Source organism: Colossoma macropomum, unplaced genomic scaffold, assembly GCF_904425465.1.
Source record: "Colossoma macropomum unplaced genomic scaffold, Colossoma_macropomum, whole genome shotgun sequence".
In the NCBI taxonomy this organism is placed as follows: domain Eukaryota; kingdom Metazoa; phylum Chordata; class Actinopteri; order Characiformes; family Serrasalmidae; genus Colossoma; species Colossoma macropomum.
The window spans coordinates 11,946,620-11,970,143 of NW_023494798.1; the positions used below are offsets into that span (position 1 = coordinate 11,946,620).

At 39.2% G+C, this 23,524-nt stretch overlaps 2 protein-coding genes across 3 annotated transcripts in view; both read left to right on the forward strand.

Moving 5' to 3' along the window:
* The first annotated feature begins 1,992 nt into the window (after positions 1 to 1,992).
* pskh1 (protein serine kinase H1) lies at positions 1,993 to 14,805 on the forward strand. Its single transcript, XM_036585193.1, has 3 exons — positions 1,993 to 2,350; positions 3,255 to 4,390; positions 12,593 to 14,805. Exons 2-3 carry the CDS (start codon positions 3,440 to 3,442, stop codon positions 12,908 to 12,910), a joined length of 1,269 nt encoding a protein of 422 aa, XP_036441086.1. The 5' UTR covers positions 1,993 to 2,350; positions 3,255 to 3,439; the 3' UTR covers positions 12,911 to 14,805.
* A 2,982-nt stretch (positions 14,806 to 17,787) lies between these two features.
* Positions 17,788 to 23,524, forward strand: part of mbtps1 (membrane-bound transcription factor peptidase, site 1) — a 28,581-nt gene continuing 22,844 nt past the window's right edge. For both annotated transcript variants that reach the window (XM_036584751.1, XM_036584752.1), the window contains exons 1-2: positions 17,788 to 17,952; positions 20,345 to 20,891. In XM_036584751.1, the coding sequence (XP_036440644.1) occupies positions 20,672 to 20,891 (220 nt within the window). In that variant the 5' untranslated portion in view covers positions 17,788 to 17,952; positions 20,345 to 20,671. The remainder of the gene's footprint in view (positions 17,953 to 20,344; positions 20,892 to 23,524) is intronic.

The window sequence follows — 23,524 nt, forward strand, 5'->3', positions numbered from 1 at the left end:
AACATTGCCTAGAGCAACACACTCCCTCCATAGACTACAACAAAATCATTTTGTTCCTAGTGCAGTTGCAGAGAACTGCACAACATCTGTGAAAAAAGACAAAACCTTAGACTACTAAGGAGTTTTTTTTTTACTCATAGTGATTCAATGTCCCTTTTATTCAACCCTTTAAAGCCTATGTACTGCTTGTGGTCCCACACCTCAATTCCTAACTCTCATAACTACATAACTTACATATTACTTAAAAAGACACTCTGGACAAAATGAAACATGTAACCATTGCTGCATCTGTTGGAAACCTCTTACAGCAGTGCTGCAGTAGCTTCCAAAGCAAGATTTCCTGGTTAAAAGACTAGAAAAGCCCCTTTCTGATGAGAGCTTGAAGACAGGAATAAATTTTGAAAGGTTACAAGTGTTTCAGAGTGGATATCTAGGGGTGAACTGTTTGATCTCAGTGAAATAACACTGACAGATGAAAACAAAAAAAATAAAAATAAATATAGTACAAAATCATGAATTCTTTGAAACTGATAAGGCTGAGAGGTGCAATTCTGCGCTACGGTTATATAACACCACAAATAATATTAAATGTTAGTTTTTGAGCAGAATACCCCTTTAGGATTAATAACTAAACAGCAGACTTGAGGTTTAAGAGATTAAGAGTGTAGCTACAACTGGATAAGCACACAAATATAGCAGGAGTGCAGCTTTTAGAATGAGGTGGCCAAGTGAGACCTGGAGATTTTATCTGGGTTGCACATTGCTGAGAAAAATCCATCCAATCCATTATTTTCACATAAATAAAATATTACATCAATGCAACTACTGCCAAGAGTCAACTGAAAAACACTGTGTTGATGCTATATGTTGCATATATTTGACCCAGGACACTCCATACTTACTCATCTATTTGGTGAGCAAATTAGCCAATCATAGCAAGATATGCTAATTATTAACTGCAGCATCATCAGACTCTCATATGTAACATAACTGATTGATACCTGCCCTGATGGCAGATTGTCACCATAGTGCAACCTGCGTCCTGGAGATAAGGGCACTTTCTGCTGGGTTACGCTCACTGAAACGTGGTCATGGGTCAACACCTGTTTGTGTTTAGAAGAGGGAGTACAGATGTGCAGTGACATCCACCATAATAGCCTAATTTATCACTTGTTGATAGAGGAAAGAGATAAGCCAACAAAAGTTTATGGTTTACTTTAGACGAGTAAGTGACCCAACCTTGGAAATCTTTCTGTTTATGAATTCCGTATCGGTGAAGTTCTTATCAAATAAGTTTACTTGTACTTGTTCAGGAACATGGCTTTCAGCTCCTCTGGATCCCACAGTGGAAGCCAGCAACCACTCACGGAAAAGAGAGCTATTTAGGAATTTGACTTTTACAAAATAAGAGTCAGTTAAATTAAATTCAACTGCAAAAGTTGGGAAAAGACTACTTAATGTTTTGTACACAAATAACTTTTAAGTACAAAAAGTACAACTTTTGAATGTGAAAAATAAAGTTTATGTATATTTACAGCATAATTTAGAAATAACTCAAGGACTTGTAAGTTTAGAGTACCCCAGCCTCCACACATTAATAGTGATTTGTCATAATATAAAGGCTTATCTTAATATAAATCATTACACAGAGATATAAAGGTTTAAAAGTAACGGTATCGGCAACAGTAAGTAAGCATACTCATCTTATAAATCTTGATTTGGCTCAAATGATTCAAATATATTAAAATACACAAAGTATCTCTTCATCTTATAGCTGTCTGATAGCTTTCTGGTATTTAAGCGCTTTGTTGTTCCTTCATTTAGCTGAACAAGTGTGAGAGAAGGAGGTCAGTCTGTGTTTTTGAGAGACGTTTGCTCTTTTTGCAAAAAAAGTTTCATGTGTTTCAAAGAAAAGTTTCCCTTTTCTGCTTGTATCTCGGCCATTTTCTAATGTTGGCTAATTCTGGCTTCACAAGAGTTGTTGCAGGGGTCGAAACAAGCGGAGGTCTTCCCAAAAAAAAAACCCTCCTCTACACAGGGAAAAAGGTGGTCCCATTCCGAAAACACCGTTTCGAAGCGAGCGGTCAACTTTTCTAACCTTTCTCTTTACATCCTTCTCACTCGATAAAACTTGTGAAATGTGAGTGTCGGCGTCTTATATCAGCATGTCGGTTTTATCAAACGGAGAAAGAGGAGAACGGGCGGCTCGTTTTGACTGGATTAAAGTTTGAGAAAAGCTGCACCAAAAAAATGGAGAGAACAGCTGAGAGTGGGGTGAGGAGGTTGGCGTTGGCAAGCTGGAGGATCCTGCCCTGTTACTCCCTCCGTGTGTAACAAAATCCTCTATAAGGTGATGTTAAAAACCACTATTTCGATGTTTAAAGTGTTTGAACGTCGTTTGCGACGCTTTCTGTGGGTGTCGAGGCTCTGCTAGCAGTGAGAGCGGGATGGATTCAGCGCTTTCTCTCCTCCAGGCCTCGTGAAAACAACTGAAAGTTGTAGCTACATTTTTCTAACAGTTCGTGTTACAGCTCTTTGTTTAAAGTGTGAGTACAGACTAAACTGCTCAGTGTTTTTAATAACTACACCGGTACCAACCCAGAAACGGAGAGAAAACAGCCTTAGAAGGGTTCTGAGCTTCCAGTGACTTAAAACAGCGCTGTTGGTTTTTAGCTCAGCTCGGTTGCTTTATACTTGACACACGTCTGTCTGTCTAATACAGAGTCGGTTCATTTGTATAAATAACTTTTAGACAAATTTATTTTTTTACACCATAAAGCAAAGACGTGTTCAGAGTAAAACTGGAGAACTTAATGTCGAGGCATTTTATGTACATTGTAATCTCTTGGCCTCTTATTTAGTGCAGTTCAGGATAATTCTACATTATTACAGTTAATTTAACAACTGTCACATGGCCTACATGTTGTGTGGTGTTCTCCTTGTTCACATGCACATCAAATTTAAAAAAGGTACTCTACATAAATGTTACATTTTTAAGTGTCCGGTAGTTATTCTACTATTTAACATAACCTTGAGGACTTCATGCTCATTACAAGATAATATCACTATAATAGACTAGCTTACTATACAGTTAGCATACAGTGTTGGTTATGAAATGAAATAATGTACTAAGCATTAGAACAGAAAGGTGAAGTATATAAAGGCAGAAATGTATATTCATATTATGGCTTCATTTTCCGAGGTGTTTACAGCAGTATTTCTAACATTAATTCTGCGTGTTTTCACTCTTTCAGACTGACAGTTGCGTACTACCTGAGGAGTTTTCTGGTGTTACTTTCTGACCCTCAGTGTTAAGCGTGGCCCTGGAGGCTTCTGCCTGTGCTTTTGACTGCTGCGGCCCAGTGCCGTGTGCTGATTGGCTGCTCGCCTGGGCGATGAGGATGTGCTGCTGGCATCAAGGAGGAAGGATTCTGACGTGATGGGGTGCAGGACGAGCAAAGTCCTCCCAGAACCACCGGCAGATGTCCAGCTAGACCTAGTCAAAAAGGTAGAGCCTCACCAGACTGATGTCTATAAGAACTTCAACGTGGGGGACGTTGGCGCAGACAAAATGGGCTCGCCTTCGCCTCAGGGCCAGGGCCAAGCTGCTGCAGTGGCTGCTGCCCCCCAGTCCCCATCCAATGGCCAAGCTGAGCCCGCTGACCCCCGGCGCAGCAAGGTGGCCAAATACAGGGCCAAGTTTGACCCTCGGGTGACTGCCAAGTATGAGATTAAGGCCCTAATTGGCCGCGGCAGCTTCAGCCGGGTGGTGCGAGTGGAGCATAAGAACACGCGACAGCCATACGCCATCAAGATGATCGAGACACGGTACCGTGAGGGCCGCGAGGTATGCGAATCAGAACTGTGCGTGCTGCGCCGTGTGCGCCACACCAACATCATCCAGCTCATGGAGGTGTTTGAGACAGCTGAGCGTGTCTATATGGTGATGGAGCTGGCCACTGGCGGTGAGCTGTTTGACCGCATCATCGCCCGTGGCTCCTTCACAGAACGGGATGCCACCCGTGTGCTGCAGATGGTTCTGGAAGGTGTGAAGTACCTGCACACTCTGGGCATCACACATCGTGACCTGAAGCCAGAGAACCTACTCTACTACCACCCTGGTGCTGACTCCAAGATCATGATCACTGACTTTGGCCTGGCCAGCACGCGCAAGAAGGGTGATGAGTGCCTGATGAAGACCACCTGCGGCACGCCTGAGTACATCGCGCCGGAGATCCTGGTGCGCAAGCCTTACACAAATGCTGTGGACATGTGGGCCCTGGGGGTCATTTCCTACATTCTGCTCAGTGGCACAATGCCCTTTGAAGATGACAACCGCATGCGACTTTACAGGCAAATACTCAAAGGGAAGTACAGCTTCTCTGGAGAGGTAAGAATCCAGCATCACTTTCACTGCTGTCACTCAGTACAGTGGTTCCAAGCTGCTTATGGAGATGGACATATTTTAATTTGACAAGTTGTGATCTTTGAAGATCAAATATGTTAAACTTCTTAAGTTACATGTTTATTATTCAGTCATTCAGTTAATCTTAATACTTTTTGTTCCATAGTAAGTTATTCAGCAACTACTATGAAACTAATAGGTAACATATCTATATATGTCACACAAGAATTTACAAGTAGTTGCTGAAAATAATATGTAGCATATATAGTTATGAGAGGGAGGAACTGATGTGTGCCCCACATACAGGTCATTAGGGTTTAAAGTCGTGATTATGACATGATCTAAGTCTAGGCAGTAAAGAGCTGGTGATGTAGCTATGCTTCATGTGTTCACATGTAAATATCTTGTGTGTTGATCACACTGATCTGATAACAAGAATCATTGTTGGGGTGATATGGTTTGGATATCAGGGGAAAAAAGAATCTGATTTAATCAAATCTAGCTTGAAATAGCACACACGCACACTGCTCATCTTAAGTGAAGTGCTTCAATAAATAATATTTCATTTTAAGCCTTAGTAGCTTTTAAATAAGAAATGTCAAATTGGTATTGACCGATACTCAAGGTGTCAATATCAGTATCAGTATGGGAAGAGAAAAGAGTGGTCGCTACTGATTCTGGCATACATAATCATGATTTCTTGTCAAGAAATCTCATTCTCAACAGTAGCTTATCTGCTTTAAAGTAGGTAATTGATAAAAGCAGTAAGCAGTTTTACTGAACCACAACTCCACTTTTTAGATCAATAACCAATAACAAGAATCAAGATGGTGGCCAAATTGGCAGCTATTCCAACGTTTGTAAGCACTAGTTGTTTACGATTTTCCAGATCACAATTATTTTCATATGTTTATGTCAGAACAAACAGATTGTGGAATGGGTGTGTTTTCATTTTGTGGGTTGAGGCAAATGCAAGTAAATTAAAGAAAGCAGCAAACACATTTATTGAGACGTCATAAAAAATGGTGCCAATTGGTAATAATGGTATTAATGTTTGTTTATTTGAGCGCAAGCTGTGTCTGTCATCAGTTGCAGGCTAATAAGTATCAACAGCTAAAAGGCAGGATTTGAACACTTGTGGCTTGTACTTTAATAGTTGCATACAATGAACAACACAGCTGATTGCCATAATTTTGTAAAAGACATTTAATCAGCTAAAAAGATTTCATGACCGTGACTGGCCTGTTTATGACCTGATCCAGTTACTCGGTATGGAACTAGGGCTCGAGTTCTCCTCATCTGAGTGTGCCGTCATTGCAGGGGCAGAATGTGTGATACGCCACCACTGTGTTTTTGACGAGTGTAATTTTCAGAGGGATTTTCTTGAACATCTGTCATGACTCTGAAATCAGTAAAAGGAATCAATGTGGAATTTGTGACCGGTATGGTGGGACAGTAGAATGACAATTCACGATTAGCTGCAGTGCCTGCACCAAAGTCCCAGCCCTTGTTTACCATTGTTGTGTATGCATATATTCCTCCCTAATGAACAGCTGAGCCGCTCTATTAGCAAAATGGGGAAAAAGAACAATATTTTGTAAAATGGGTGCAAGAATAAAGCGTTCAGTGATTTCTGAGGTAGGAAATTGTCTCTGGGATGTTTGATTTGTATTTTAACATTGCTCCTGCTCCCAAAAAGGGTGGATGATGCCAACTTTGGGGTTGTAACAGAAGGGTGGGACATTAGATCCAATGAATTTGCATTAAACAGCATTATATATGTCACAAACAGTTCTTCATCTATACATTTACTCTAAGACTGTTGTGCATGACAGGTTGCTTACTAAATGGCAGAAGCTCTGTGCTAAGTAATACAGTTTGCATGAACTTTTGAGCCCTTGGCCAAATGCAACATCAGCACCTGTGAGCTTACTGTTATCGTTTAGCAGCGGTCTCAAATGTCCATTTTCCAGCTACCACTGTATCCGAAAATTGCTTGTTCTGCAACCCCTATATATTAAAACCTGTTTCATTTCAAAAAAACTGTCCAAACGGTTCAATTAAGACTGTTCTGCCAACATTTAGCATATGCCACATTTTTTGGCAGTAAAATGAATAACAACCTTATGCTGTTTCCGAGCATAAGGGATAAGGGATTCCATGAAAATGGTAGAAAATGCTTTGCTGTGCCATCTGTGGTCCCCCATTAAGTTGCTGAAAGTCAGCCAAGTCCAAATCTTTTTGATATTTTACTTTCTAACCACATGCTTGCTTCTTTAGAGACAGTAGTTGTACCAGTAGCTATGACACAACCTTAAAGCCCAGAAACCCACTTACAAATCTTTCCATTTAAGATGAGATGTGCAACCCTCCACCTTTTACAACTAACAAGCCCCATTTACACGTTCTTTTCATATGACCTGTATCCACATTTAACCACATGTATTTACACTTGATAAACAAATGTAACTCCAGTCATTCAGATAGAAATGCGATTGCTATGTGGCGCATAACATTAAAATCAGCCATATACAACAACAGCTTGTGTTGTACATCATTTTTCCTATATCTATAAAAAAAAAAGGTTGCCACTTTGAAAATCACAATTTTTCATGCCATTATTCATTTTCTTACACTGGCTTTATACCAATATTTACAATATGTAGAAGTCATTACAGTCATAGAGCACATGTCTTAAAACTTGTATTACACTCTAAAAACTTAAAACTGTATTGAGATGGTGAATAACAACGTGGTGAAATAAAGATATATCAAAACGGTTCTTAATTTTAACCAGTTTGGGAAGAAGCAGCAATGACTTTTAGTGGTGGAAATCCAGTGGCCATTTTTACTTCGATAGGAGAGGGAGGTATGTCTCAGAACACTTCCTGAAGTGTTTTGAGAGATCAGAATTAAATCTGTTTTAAATGTGTCTTGATTTTTATGTGCATATTCTCTAATCAGATATAATCCTGATGGTCAAGACACATGAAATAGCATTATATGACCCTGTTTACACCTGGCATTAACATGACCCTCTTTACACCTGGCTTTTACATCCTGGGTGATCCCATCATAAGTGGACAGTGCTAAGTACAAGTGTGAACGGGGTATCAGGGACGCATATGACCATATAACATTTGTAGTGTGAACACTCAAGCATCTTGAAGTGTTCTTGGCAGTGTGGAAGGACTGCTTAATCATCATCACGGCAGAGATGAAAGCAGATGTGTCTCCTCTCCTGCTTGTTTATAAGTTGTCTTAGCAGTCCATGTGGTGTGTGTTTGTAACAGTCCTTACGTGTACATGAACAGGGACTCGTGGGCCATTTTGGTCTGACAGCAAATGTAGCGAGAGACTGATGTAGCAAATGTGCATGGTCCCTTTCCTCTAGTCTCAAAATCAGATCACACATGGTCACTGGAGATGCATTTGAGATACATGGAAACGCCAGTCTTGTGATCATATCACTCAAGACAGATGTTAATACCGTGAACAGGGCCTATGTAATGTATATCATGTATATGTAGTACATTTACATGCGCACATCACATGCACTGCAGGAATCATTTCTCTATCAGGGCTCCTGAAAGACTGCAATAAGTGTAAGAATTTGTGTATATGACATTTCTTAAAGACCTTGTGTTATTCTTGTGCCTTGTGACTAGAAGTAGCAGATGAATTTAAGTGAACATAGCTGATTTATTAGTTAGCACTGATTTATTCAATGAACTAACAAAGTGACTAAAGGCCTGTAGTTGAATGTCTTCTTTAAATGAATCTGATAATTGCAAATCTTAGTATTTATACTTCTTGGGCCGGTTTCCCGGACATAGCTTAAGCCTTGTCTTAGGCTAAATTGATGTGTCTGTGGTGAATCGCCAAATCACCATTGGAAATTCTTTTCAGTATAGGCTTAATCTGGGTCTGGGAAACTGGCCTCTTATGTAATGTGTCCCATGTAACAACACATCCTACGCACTTGAACTCAGCAGTCTTTAGGTTGAGCACTATGTGCTTTGAGCAGCCAAAACTGTTGAAGTCAGAGCTGTAGAGTGTAATAAAAGTAAATATTTTCTCTTATTCAGTATCTTTAAATGATTATCTATGTTTCAAATATTGTTTTCATCTGTATTGTTAGAGATGTTATAGAGCTAATACATAACTGTTCAATTATTCACTCACGTGTAGCCTGTTTGATTGCATTTAAGGGTGATTAAAAATGCAGCCTGGTTACAATTTTCCACTTAGCCTACAGGTAGACAATCAGCCAAGACATGTTTGGTGTCCAAATTTTATCACTGAAGCTACAAGGCTAATGTTAATAAAAAATACTAGAAGCCAGTAGTCCAAATGGACCCAAACCTTTTTCATAAATACATCACCAAAACTACCCAAAAAGCATCCATATCTTCATAGACTTACTTGCGCTATATAATCAAATCTTCACTGTGTAGCGTTGAAGTTACTAATAAAACATAATCTGTAGCATCCATTTGCATAACGTGTGTGCATGTGAAGGGGAGCTGGAATTCAGCCCAACACCTGTTGTTTAAAATGGCAGCCTGTTGCATCCAGCTAAACGGTACAGTTTTGTTTTTAGAGTTTAGAGTACGTCAGACTGTTCCCTGAACCACATCGACAAGTCTGCACAACCGTGATGAACTGGTGTAACTATTGACTTCTAGTTATTGTTAGCAATGTTAGCCGTATAGCTCCAAATTAAAAGTGAAAAAAGCATAATTTGGACACTAAACATGTCTTGACTGATCGACTACATCTTGGGTAAGTAAAGTTCCTTGAATTTTTTTAGGAATTACTCAGTGAATGCATAATGCGCCAGAGGAATGCACATGTCAATTGTATTGCGCTAAATAATAGAGATCATGATATTGCTCAGAATAATCACAGCCATTGTTGCTTGCTGTGATTTGTACAGCCCTATGGTATGGTGTATTTGGGGCCCACTGGTGGTTTGTAAGACTTGTGGTACAGCACAGAGAGGTTGACAGCCTGTTGTTATAAAGCTACATGAAGGGATGTAGGCATTTACCCAGTCCATTCAAAAACTGCATTCCTAAGTGGAAATATTCCCCAGAAGGCCACTGTCACGAAAACAGAAAACAATATCCCGTGATAGTTCAGCCTCTGTCCCGTTTCTCTGTCTGGATGTCTGTTCGAAACCCTTCTTTTACTTTTTCTCACAAGGCTGTGAATGGTTTTCCATTACGGTAAACGAACCCTTGCTTTCTTGCTGAAGGAAGTGCTTGAGTGTCCAATTGTGAATTTGTGTTTATGTTGGTGAATGACTTTCCTTGTGTTGTGGGATTATGTGTTTGTTTGTGTCTTTGTGTGCGTGTGCGTGTATGTATGTGTGTGTGTATTGATTGGACGATGTCCAGCGCTCTCCTGTCATCGTGTCTTATCCCACACTAACCCCCTGCTGGAGTGTGTGATGCAAGGCTGCAGTGTGTCTGGCAGAGTGTGTGCGTCAGTCTTCTGCTCGGAACCCCACACAACAGCTAATGTTGGGTTTATGGGGAAGAGTCACACAAGCCACACAGACAAACCAAAGCTCATCTGTGTTTCGTGTTCTCTCTGTCATATAAAGCCGCATGAAGTGAACAGCAAAGTTAAAAATTAACCACTAGTTTTATTTGCCATATTGGTCAGGCTAAAAGTTCACAAAACTTAATAGTTTTGTCATGTCTTGCTTCACTACACAAACTAACCTTCCAGTAACACTGTGGACATGAGGTATAACTGAGTCTACAATGAATACACTGTCTGGTGTTCCAGTTCTAATGTAAGACCCCAGCAGATTTAAGGGACCTAAGGGAATGAGGCAGTCTGATTCATATGTTATGTGCTACAAAAAAATCTCCAGACAAGTTGTCTCAACAAGAAATGTTGTGTTGGCTGTTGGTGCATTATTGAGATCATAACTTCAATAGCAGTAAAAACTTATTTTCTGGATTTATTACTCATAGGGATGTACAAATATGTACACTTCAGGCTGATCCCAATTATGAAAATGTCCTTGCTGTACTTGCTGTACATTGAACTTCTAACAGTGAATATGATATCTATCATTTAAAATGTGTTCAGCATCGTCATTGTGAAAATAATTTTTAGAATTTTTAGTTTTTAGATATGTGGTGCAGATATGGTCTTGCATCAGTAGTTATAGATCTTTGCAAAGCCACTGAGTAAAACTTTTTCAGTTGTTAATAATATTGTTGCCAAACTGTGTTGAGCATCTTGATGCATTGTTCTAAAATGTGTCATTGCATCCTTTTTGTTATGTTTAAAGCATGTGAAACCTGTTCAGGGTTTTCTCGCTATAAGTGGTATAAGCACTCACTGAGGGCCCCCAAGTCATATGGGCCAAGTTATTTATTTATTCCTTCATTTATTTACTTACTTTATTCAGATTTCCCCTTTAATTAAGTTGTTGCCAGTTTCCACCAGTTAGCTAGGTTTCCCTGTATCACACAATGCTACCAAGCTGGGAAAGTGAAGGCTAGCACATGCTTCCTTAAAGACATGTGGACCTAGCCACTTTATCTTTTTGAAATACCACTAATGCAGCATCGTTGGGCAACTCAGCATGCTTGGGGCATTCTGTTACTAGTTCTTTTGTGACAGCTAACAGACACCCTACGTTGGCTAGCATTGACTGTGCCCCATGCTGTAGTTGGCATAATGCCTATATTAGGAATTTCAGGCTATAACCTGGTTTTCTCTATGGGAAAAATGAATAGCATTTTCGACAATTTATACCTTTGCACACTGTGGTAAGTGAAAATGTTCCACACCTGAGATATTTTGTCTTGTGTACATTGTTCCCCCGTCTGTCAGTTGATCCTGAATTATGAGGGTATTTAGCAGTAGAAATACGAATAACATAACACATGCTACAGCAAAGCTCTCAGACATGACGTTACATGAAAGTAAGTGTATTATTAAACTACAACGCTGTTAAATACCAACATCGACTACTCAAACAGCTACTTCCAAAACAACCTAACTACCCCATTTGACCAAGCCTACTGTTCTTGTGTGGTATTTTGGTGAGGTTGCCAGTCTTGTGATGTCAGTGCAGTGCACACAGTCCATGTGGCAAAACATAAGAGACATAAGAACATTTTGGGTGATGTTTAAATTTCTCTGAGAGAAAACTAGATTAAACAACACAACTTCAGAGGCTGATTTTGCTGAGTAATGGGGGAGGGAGAGGGCCATCCTATCCACCCAGAGATCTCGAACTTGGGCAAGGCTTAAACCAGAGGTGTCAAATATATGGCCAGGTCCAGCCCACCAAATGAACTTAGAATTCACGTACTAAATTAAAATTATCTTATATTAATTAAAATGAAAGATCCTGCATTGCAAATAGGAAAAATGCTAGCATATGCTGTTGGACTAGAGGACAAAATTAAGTTGTGAACTCTGGGCCAGATTATAGGCTACTGACGGAACACACTAATGATGTGTAATTCTTTATTAGCTAGCTAAGAATTTGATGCTGCAAGCATGCCTTTTTCCAAAAGAAGAAAAGGCCAGTGTGTTTTATTTGTTTAAAGCCAACAGCAGCACTGAAGGAACACAGTATTGAACAGTGTTATTGGACTCTTTATACTGAAAAGTAGAATGATTTGGAAGGGCAAACGAGAATGGGTTACAGCCTGTGTACGTGAAATATGTTCACTCGGTTTGTACATTTAGAAGGTATCTTTCAGACAAATGACAATGAATGGACACATTTATGAGGAGTTCTTGATCCGTTATTTGCCTACAAAGCTGCTGACTTGACATTGGACTGAGTGTGATGTGACCCCTTCCCTAAAACGTGTTTGACACCACTGTCTTTTCAGTTGCGCCACTAATGAGCTCCCAGCATGCCCCCCATCATTTATGTGAATTGTGATATTGAAAGAAAATATCTTCTGAAAACAACATTGATGACTTCAGGAGGATTGTTGCTTAGAGCCCCAAATTTTCAGAAACAGTGATGAATCTGTTATAACAAGATTCAATAATGTATCCCTTTTTTGCCAGAATAAAATTTATAGGCAATTCTATCATTCTAGGCAATTACTTTATCTAATACTGTAGTGAATTTGTCAAAAGCTCTTTGGAAAAGTCTAAATATGGTTTTAATGTTGCTCTTTTACTTTCCATCAGCCGTGGCCCAGTGTGTCCAACCTGGCAAAGGACTTCATTGACCGTGTGCTGACTGTGGACCCCAGCGAGCGTCTGACAGCCGGCCAGGCACTCAAACACCCGTGGATCGTCAGCATGGCTGCCTCATCCACCATGAAGAACCTGCAGCGCTGCATTTCTCAGAACCTCCTGAAGAGGGCATCCTCGCGCTGCCACAGCACCAAGTCAACCCAGTCTACCCGCTCCACCCGCTCAACAAAGTCCAGCAGAGCACGGCGCGTCCGAGAGAAGGAGCTGAGGGAGCTCAACCGCCGCTATCAGCAGCAATACAATGGCTGAGAGAGGATATGCACTCACATACACACAGAGACTCAAGAGACCCACATAGGAGCTAAAGGGACCCAAACGCAGAGGAGGTAGAGGGGTGTGGAGCCGCAGTGGGGGTGTGTGTGTGTGTGTGGGGGAAAAATCCCCAAAGAATTCGCACCCGACCACAGAGCCAATAAAAATCTCACTCATCTTTCAGTCCATCTCTATTGCTCTTCTTCTCTTTTTGTTCCCCTTATTTGTGTTTTCCCCCTTATTTATTTATTGTTGATGTTTTTTTCGTTATGTTGTCGTCTTTGAAGTTACTGTTTCATTAAGCATTTTATCTGATTGTATCTGTTGAACAGAGTTCTACATAATGAAGTTGCTGGAAGCACTACTAAATACATGTGGCTGTTCTTAGACCTTCCTTATTTTTGCTGTGAATTATTTTGTGAGGGCGCCGTTACGGTCGGTGGCTTTTCTGGGAGGGGAAAGTTTATGCTGTCAATCGGATATTTACAACAACGTGTCCTGCTCTAAACTCTAATTTGTTATGCCAAAAACATCACTTGAGATATGAAGGTCAAAGTAGTCTTTTCTGTGTCTAAAGAAACCACTTGGATGAAGTTACATGGATTAGAGTCTGTTTGTGTAGGATGTTGTTGAACTAAAAGATGCCAAATATGTGGCAGTTATCCAGTGACTCAGCTTCAGCCAGTCACATTCCAACTGTTTTTAAGGTGGATTCTGCAGTCGTGTCTGTCGTTGGTCATGAAAAGAAGCAGGAATATCTGAGATTGAGTTGAGAATGTTTTACTAGGGATGCACAGAATATAAATTGTTATAGCTGATTGTGATTTCTTTACATCAAATTGGTCAATTACCTTTTAGCCTTTTTTTAATTTAAAGCTCATACTGTATGGATTAAATGAACACATCCATCCACCATCCAATAGTACATTTTTAGCACTTCCTATTAGCCAAAGTCACAACATAAATAACATTAATTGTTCTTTAATGGACCACAGTGGCATTTAAAATTTGCTTATGTTAAATGTTGCCTGTTCAAATAAAATAAATCAAGCACAATGAGTTATTTATAATTACGCTTCAATATTTTGTCATGAGTGTAGCAGCAGCATTAAAATGCATCAAGTGTTTAGAGCAAAAATCTGCTGATTCCAATTGTGCATCCCTAGTTTTAGCATTGGTTACAAATGTGCCAAATCTGATTATGCTGTGTACAAGTTTGTATACACAAGTTTGTTTCAACTACAGACCCTATAGAGAGTAATTCATGACTTGTGCTCCTGGATAAATATCAATATATGAATACAGTTGAATGCAGTTGAATGCAAAAGTTTGTGCGTCCTGGTCAAATGGATTTTTTCTATAGAGAACACACTTCTGCACATTTTAATGCACAATTTTTGTTTATTTGCTGAATTTAACATAGTGTAAAATAGTAAAGCATAAAATGGGGCCTGTGCAAAAGTTATGGCATGTTTAATATTTTGTTGTATTTTTTCACAATATGTTAAAGTTAGCATAAAATTGTTGTCCATTGAAATTTGCAGCAAAATGCCATCTTTAAGTTTGTTCCCTGATGCTGATGTTAACTTAATTTCAGAATCAACAGAATGTAACTAAACATAATTTGATCAGGGGTGTGCAATGTTTTGCATACAACTGCATATAACTGCCAGTGTTCACATTGCTAAGAATTCTTTTCAAGTGTGAGCCATCAAATCAGTCTACTCTGGATCATTTCACCTAACTGCTGCGAGTGCTTTAGAAGTGTATTCATTGTTCTGTGTCCTTACAGTAAATGTCTGCACTTGATCAGAAGTTTATTTGGGTAACACTTCACTGTAGGATTCTGTTCATAAGGCTACGTATGACACCTACATAAGCTTGTCAAGACAACTGACATAACCCTACATAAGTGTTTATAAATGCTTATTCTAATAGGCATCATCTGTCATAAAGGCTGCTTTAGCTAACTTTTATCAAAATTGGCAAATGTAACCTTTATAGCGAATGATGCCTGGTGGAATTAGCATTTATAAACATTTATGTAGGGTTATGTCAGTTGTCATGACAAGCTTATGTAGGTGTCGTGTAGCCTTATGAACAGTCCCTGAGTGTAAAGTGTTACCTGTATTTGTTATAGACAGATTTAGTAATGCCTCTTTGGATACAGAATTTTATTTTGGATGCTTTCTCTTTTTAAGAAGTATTTGTCCAAAAGAAATACAGCAGCTGTTTGAATTCCATTGTGTCTTAATTTAAGTGTTATCTTGAACTTGTCTTGAAGTTATCTTGAAGGAACGACGCATCATTCCCAAAATATCCACACTATATTATCCTGTGAATTTCAGAGTTAAATGGTTCAATTCAAAGCACCTATAGCATATTAGGAATCAGGCCATTGAAGGATAATGTAATAATAGCCTGCCTAATCTTTCCCATTCAAAAGATCTCTTACTTGCTGAAGTGTTTTATTTTCATTATGAATCACCATCAGAAGTGACTTTCTGATTCAGTAATTGTATGTTTATTGGGAAGACCACTGTTTTATGCTTTTCTGTCTCTACTAAACAGGCTAGTTACTTTCATGGAAGGACATTTTGTTACAACTGTATGTTAATAGTTTGAATTTGTAGTTTGTTTACTAATAAAAGGAAATAAAAGGAATTCTCTGCCACTTACCGGTAGAGAAAAATTGCTGCCAAAAATATTCAGAGGAAAAGTTGATGGAATCACCAAACCATACAGTATGTGGAATTGTATGTGTAACTCAGTTGCAAGTGTTGTTCATTTGATGAAGCCATTCCAACACTGTCTCTTGAAGGAAAATGTGTACTTGTACGTCATGTTTGTGTCTGTTTTTGTTTTAACGAAGGATAATGATAGATCATGTTAACTTTTTTTTCAGAATAGTGAATCTGCTCATTTTTTTTATCAAATGTCTCAATTAAAGAATTTAAACTTAAATGGTTTCACATTTTGTAAGTCAGTTTTTCTTGTCATTCTAGGAGCTGCATACTGGTGCTTTGAATTTAACCCCTGAACAAGCCATGGGTGGGCCCAAAGTTTTACTACACACTTCTATACCCTAAGAATGGCTCCCTTAGTTTGCATTGAAGTCCCTGTAGTTACTGAATAATAAGCCTTTGTATGAAATAAATCTGAAATGTTAAGGGGTTAACCCATTCATGTCCAACACCTAAATTTAGTATGATGCTAAAGAACTTGCTGAGTGATCTAGAGTGATGAAATTGTGTAGTTATACTTCGGATGAACAACTAACAATACCCATTCTATTTTCTATTATTAGCCTTTAAAAATCCCATAAACAGAACTAACCACAAGACAGATTTTGATATAATAAGTGAAAAAAAACTTTTTAATGAGATGGTTTGATTGATTTAAGACATTTCTTTGTGATTTGTGCTCAGGAAATTTTAAAGGTCAAAGGAATTGTAAAACTTGGACTGTAAGGGATTCACATTTCCACACGAATGAAATAGGTTAAATCAGCACAGTTATTGCCAATAATAAGTTAAATTTGCAATGCTGTAATATTTTATTCATGTGGAACTAGTGTGTACATTTAAATCAAGTAAATAAAAAAATGTTTACCAGTGTAATTTGCACTTTACTTTCTGGTACAGTTAAAGGGGAGCTCCACCAATTTTTCTAAATTTCTGTGTAATTAAATGGTTAACATGTCAACAACAGAATCAATCGGAGGGGTTTGGTGTGAAATGCTTCATTCTAGAGAAACGTGCCGAGAATTGTTCACAGAGGTGGTGATAGGAGCCAGACATCTGAAGTGTTTGAAGCCTATAAAAGCTCCCTCACAGAAAGTTATTACATGAAATAGTTATGAATACTCATACGCCTGATGTCTGATACATTGTTTTACACCAGTTTTATGATATAGTTTCGGCCTAAAACGTTTTTAATCAATTTATTTTAATCTAGTCATGGTGGAGGGGTACATAAAGGGTGTTATAAGGCAAAGTTGTCCCCAACGAAACATTATTTTCAAATTTTCCACTATTTTACATTACATATAAAAAATCAGAAGACACGTGCAAGTTCGCTGGTGGTTTTGGTTAGTAAATAAAATGGCTACATTTGTGTTGTAGACATCGGGACCCCTGGTTCCTATCACCAGCACTGTAAGGAAATTTGAGTCTACATGACTTTGAGTCTAAATGACTTTGTTTATACCTCAACCTCTAAATTATGCAGAATTTTGGAAAAGTCGGTGGAATCCCCCTTTAACATTAAAGTGAATTCACTTCGTGACCACAGGGAGGCGGAATAAACGCCACAAAAGTGAACGGAAAGCAACGCACAATCGCGATTCAGCGCTAGCGGTTGATTTAATTCAGTTTTGGCGTGATTTAAACTAAATTAAGAGATAGTATGTCTCAGTGTGCGCCATTTTTGTGCGTTATACGAAACATGCGCTGTTGGGCATAGACCTGTTCAGATGTTTGGATTTTCGCGCCATCTTGTGGTCGTACATAGAATGCAACTAATATTCAGATCACTTTTCAGGAGAGAATTTATTTTAGTGTAATATTATTAGAGGAAATGCTTTTGCATTTCAGCGTTTCACTTGCTTGTTTTGCCGCGATAAATGCAGATGAATGTAGAAAAGCGGTCGCAGCCATGTGTTAAATTTAATTGCATTTTGTAATGTTGTCTGTATGTCAGTTTGGGACCGAGCAGTCTGTTGTATACTACAGATGTCTTTGTGAAATGCCTTATGTCCCGCCCCCCGTCGCTCTCCCCAGGTCTGATTGGACGAAGCTGATGTCACTCACAGTGTTTCTCCGCGTTTCGATCGCTGATTGGTTACTTTCTGTTTCGCTCACTGGTTACTCAAGTTACAGTAGCAAAGAGAACGCATTGATAGTTTAGCATAGCAGCTAAACTCCTCAGCAGATCGCATGTAGGCGTCTCTGTTAGTGTGTGGTGAGAACAAAGAAGATTCTTCAGACGGGAGATTTATTAAACCACATCGCGGAGAATGTTCCTGTCGTGATGTGAGAGTGAGTATATAGCGTGTGCTCATGTTACTGTAGCTTAGCTGAGTTACCCTGGCCCCGTGTGTTCAGGCTTGCCTGCTTCGCTGCTGGCTGCGAGTTTGTAGCATCGACTGCAACATGGTCGCGTGGGTTTGTTTAGATGGCTGTGCGATTTAGTTGTTTAACTACCAGCATTAACAGCCTGAAACCACACAAGTATAATTCGCACTTTTATATGTGAATTGGCTATCAAGCGACGTAACCCTACCTAGCTGGCATTTGTTGTAGTACTGAAGCAGTTTGTACAAGTTACCTTCGTTAACCTAGCTAGCTAGCTGCAGTTGCTACCGTTGTTTATTTTACATTTATTCAAACTAATGGTGTCTTACTTTTGCTGAATTATGAACAGATGCCCAGCATACTGAAGTTAGTACTTAGCTAATCTAGAGTCACTGTCTTTGTGTTGTTGGTAATGATAAGTAAGCTAGCTAATAGACTAACGTTTTCTTTACTGGTCTTAATGGCTGCAGCTTGCTAGCTAGCTTGCTAACTTCTCTGTTTGGGAAGCATGCTCAAGTTTAAGCAGATGTAGTAGATGTAGTTAGCACTGTTAGCGAAGAAACTGCGTGAGTTTTTAGGTGACTCCAAACGAATATGCTGTCTTGTTAAAAAGATGACCTACGCTAGCTAACAAACGTTATCCTTTAGTTTAATTCGCTGACTTTTTAGTAACAACATCAACAGCGTTGAGAGATTCGGACTTGACGGAGACCTTGATATCAGCTGCAGTGTTAATTCACCAACGACAATTCAGCTGGTTTAATATTAAATTTACTCACGTTAATAAAACGTCGGAATAGAGAGGTTTGTTTACGTAAATTAATGAAATCAATGTGGTGTCCGGTTGCCACTTCACACATGTAAACAATCGACTGCTGACTGTACTCTTTGTTAAGTCATATATGAAGCTGATGGTTTTGCTCTGCTTTAGCTTTAGGTAGCAGGCTTTTAAAATTATACTTGCTTCGCGTTTTTAGTTGCCATGGCCTTTTCTTGGCAAGTCTATTCAGAATGTCCCAAGGACCTCGCTTTGTTTGTTGGTTTTTTTTTTCGTTTTACCAAACCCTTTACCTTTTGAATTTGAATAAACCTGTGACTATTAACAAAAACACAGAACATCTGAAAAGCAATTCTGTTCTCAATTACACATTCCTTACTAAGAAGCTGAAAGTTTTGGTTTGGTCATCATCTTGACCTCCTACTGCAAAAGTGGCCACTCGTAGTCTTCCTGTGCATTTTTACAGGCCTGGTACCAGCTGGATCAAGGAGTTCAGACCTAGGACTGGACTGAAGGCCCATCTGCTGTGCACATTTTGGGCTGTCCTTTTTATTCCAGGATGTGAGGCAGGCAATAACAGCCTAGACTGACTCCATCTGGATCTTTTCCAGCTTTTTATTAAGGTGTAAATGAACACTAGAGTTAGCGAGGAAATCAACCCCCCAGTCAAACTTGGGTGGGGGCTCTCATTTTCAGTGAGACCAACGTCCCGTTTCTAAGTTTTCCTGAGGGTGGTATTTTGTATTGGATTAGAAATGGTATCCTTTATGCATGTATGCGCTGCCAAGACTTGACACTGATTTGGATTAAATGTTAGTCCTTTGTTTACTTTGTTTCCTTAGTTTAAAAAGTTGCATAAAAAACAGAACAGGTTTTTGATTTCTCACATTATGTTGTGTTTTCAGGTACTGTTTTTAAGCAGTGTTGGACTAGGTGTTATATCCCACAGTTCAACATGTTAGTAGTGTTCTAATATGTTGTTTCAGAAATATTGGGGAAAATTTTAACATTGCAACAATATTGACAACTGTCTGTTCCACATATTCACATACATCCCACACATTTTGATAAATTCAGAAAATGTTCACCTAAGCAAAATCACAGACCCCAATGAGGGCTTTGGAACAGGCTGCACCTCTCACTGTGGATCTCAGGACCCACATAAATGCATTTTATTGGCCGGTATCTAGACCTTTGATTAGTCATGGCTTCATCAGGCTACATGATGGAAATAACCTCATAGTGATTACACCTAAGATGTTATAGTAAAGGACACATGTCTTAGTCAGAGCTAATACAAATTACCTTTTGTTTTTTTCTTGATTAATTGAATATATCAAGTGCTTCTTATAGGATATTTAAATGTTTATTTTAGAGGTGGGAGATATGGCAAAATTGTGATTTTACAATACTTTTAAGTATTGACGATATCCACAACATACTCAGAAAAGCTTATTGTGACATATTGTGATGTAATATATCTCAGTAATGATAAATATTGTCATATTGCCCAGCTCTATATTTAGTAACCACCAATGAGAATTTTTGTATGACATGTTTTGTGTTCTGTTCCCATAGGAGAAGGAAGGAGACTCCTTTGCTTTTAGAGCTGACCCTTAGGTGAACGTCCTTTCTTAGCTGCTTTGGTGCTCTCCCTCTCTGTGTGGAATAATGGCCCCCGTCGTTCTCTGTATGACGTATCACTGATCTCCAAGTGCTGGACACCAAAAATGGAGAGAAAACGTAGAAAGAAATGAAAACATAAGCCATGTGTTACTCAGGCTTTTCAGAGTTCCAGATATAGCCTGTTCCAAAATCTTCAGGACCATTTTAGACACCTTTGCTCATTTTTAGCCATATTCATGCAGTGACTTAAGAGGTACTGACACTTTTAGACTCCCTTGGATGAGCTATGAACTGAACCAGACTGCAGGCACCATGGCCCCAGTCTGCCTCTTCCTGTTTGTGGCCCTGCTGGTGGGGCGCTTGCCTCTGGCTGGGACTGAGGAAGAGCGAGTGACTCCCAGCTCACCCTCCTCTTCCACCACCACTGACGGATTCTTGAGCTCCAACTACTCTCAGCTCACCCTGAAAGTGGACTTCTCCTCCAAAGTAGTAGAACACGGTAAGTAGAGTCACCTGTTTTCTTTTAGCTCTGTGTGGTGTTAAACATTCTTATACAGTTGTGCTGAAGGCTGTTTGCACGTTGCACTAATGCGTTTCATGTCCAAGTTCTGTGTTTCTCTTGGATGTTTTTATTTTTTTTTTAAAGTCAGGTGGTAGACCCTTCACAGCTGCCAGTGTTGTTGTGTGTATGTAGTGTCACCAAATGTGTGAGGGCTGGTATTGTATCACTGTGCAGAATTATTTTTAAAGTACGCTGCACATGTGAATACACAACATTATACATTCTCTACACATGTATTTTCCAGAAGTTTGTGATTGTAGGAATTAATTTATAGTCAGTTAATTTATACATGCTTAGTGCTTTATAGTTCATAATGGGCCAAAGAATAATTTGCATATATTTTCATAGAAATGTATAAGAGTAGTGTTAAAAACTAAATAGTTTTTACAACATTTTGTATCAGCACTAAATACTGTTTGGACTGTCAGGTCTATAAGAAAACCCAAATAGATCATTTGATTATAAGGCTTTGTGAACAGTGCTATAGGAAGTTGACTGCTTATGTCTGCACATAGCAGTGGAAGCTCTCACGTCAATAAAGTGGCAGACATTTTTATTATTAAACCATTTATTTCCTTTTCAGGAGTACAACAGATAAAACCACCCCAAATTAACATATTTCAGAAAATAAACACTCTCTTTTTAGTGAAATTCTCAAATTCTACTAGATGCTAAAAGACTACACTGCCAAACCAGTTTCACTCTGCCTCACTCTGATGGGATCAGTGGTGTACCTGGCATCTGAATTTAGTGCATCTTTATATTTGTAAATAGATTATACAAAGCAATTTAAAAATAGTTTTTTCCCCTAGTTCAGGGAGTGCCACATAAAAACCGAACACTAGGAAACAAACATTAATCTGCCAGTTACATGCTAATGTCTAATGTCTCATCCAAGCTGGGTTGCCTGGCCTGTGTTATTGTAGGGTAAATGCTGAGATCATATCTGGATAAACTCTGGCCAGATTGCATTCACAGTTTTCACTAAAATGCATCCCCAGTGTGGCCGGATAAGATCAGCTTTTACTTTCTACGGTGTTAAAAGCACCTCAACACATGCTTGGATGCTTTCATCGGCCTGCAATTGGCTTGGGGATAACTCCAGCTTTGTGTATTCCCAATCTTGCATTTCCTTGTTTATCCTCTCACCTGCAAGTCTGCATTTGGCAGATGCATTTCCAACTATGTAGATGTACCCATACAGAAAACACGTTCCATTTACACTTGTGTTGAATGTGGTCAAGCTCTTTCTCAGACTGCCTCCTGTGATTTGAGTGAGAAATCGTAATCCCATTTTAGTGCATCCTTGGTGTGTTTATACCTGCCTTTTCATGCGGTCAAGTGAAATCCAGACATGATCTGATCACTGAAAATGCATATTGATACAAGGTGTAAACAGCCTTCTTGTCTATTTGGAGGTCCATTTGATGATATAGGAGTTGCATGAAAAGTACAGTAGCTTTAGACACTCAAACTTAGGCCTTGGGTTTAGCATTTTACAGCACCGATAAAGGATCTGTTTGAACATGTCTGAGTGTGTGTGAGTGTGTTTGGATTAGCAGAGGGTTCATCTTGTGGTCACACAACCACAAATACCACAGACTAAGACAGCAGTGCCCAACTTGCGCTTTGATGTTGTTTTTTAGTTTTGTCATACACTGTGTGCTAATGTTAGTTTTTATTAAGACCTTTATTAGTTGAATTAGAAGTTCATCAGAAGTGAATCAGAACATTAAAGCTGGAACAAAATGCTGTAGGAAAGTAGAACTGATCAGGCTCAGGCATAAGATATAAAGTGCATAAAGGTATTAAGAGAGTTACATTTAAAGAAAGTAATCATTGTTCATATTAAGCAAACCTTCTTTGAGAAACCTGAGTTTTTCCTGCATAGAGAATCCAAAAGCAGTCACCTTCATTTCAAATTGTGAGCTGCGTTTTAATATGAACATGACAAAACACTGTATTTCACTGATAATCTGTATATTCAGGCTACTGTTGTGCTCGGGTTCTGGTGTGGAAGTATATGGCTATAAGCAAACAGGAGCTTGCTTTTGCGAAATAATGTCTAAATATTTCAGTAAATGTTTCCCAAATTACACCCCATCAGCAACACTTTCAGCTGTGCATATATAATACAGATTACACCAAAATCATGAAGTCTGAGACACTCAAACTAAGAGGCTGAGCCCAAGCCCTGAGTAACATCCCTAGACCATCATCCATCCTCCACCAAACTTTACTCTTGGCAGTGTGCATTGTAGTAGGTAGTGTTCTCCTGGAGTCTGCCAAACTCTGATTCATCCTTCAGGTTGCCAGATAGAGGAGCATGATTCATCACTCCAGAAAATGTGTTTCCACTGCTCCAGAGTCCAATGGCGACATGCTTTACATGGCTCCATCCGACGCTTGGCATTGTGCATAGTGATCTTAGACTTGGGTCCAGCTGCTCGGCCATGGTAACCCATTTCATGAAGCTCCCAACACAGAGTCCTTATGCTGATGTTACTTCCAGAGGCAGAGGATGGGCAGTTTAGCATTTGGGGGCCCCACTCTGTGTTTGCCTGGTCTAC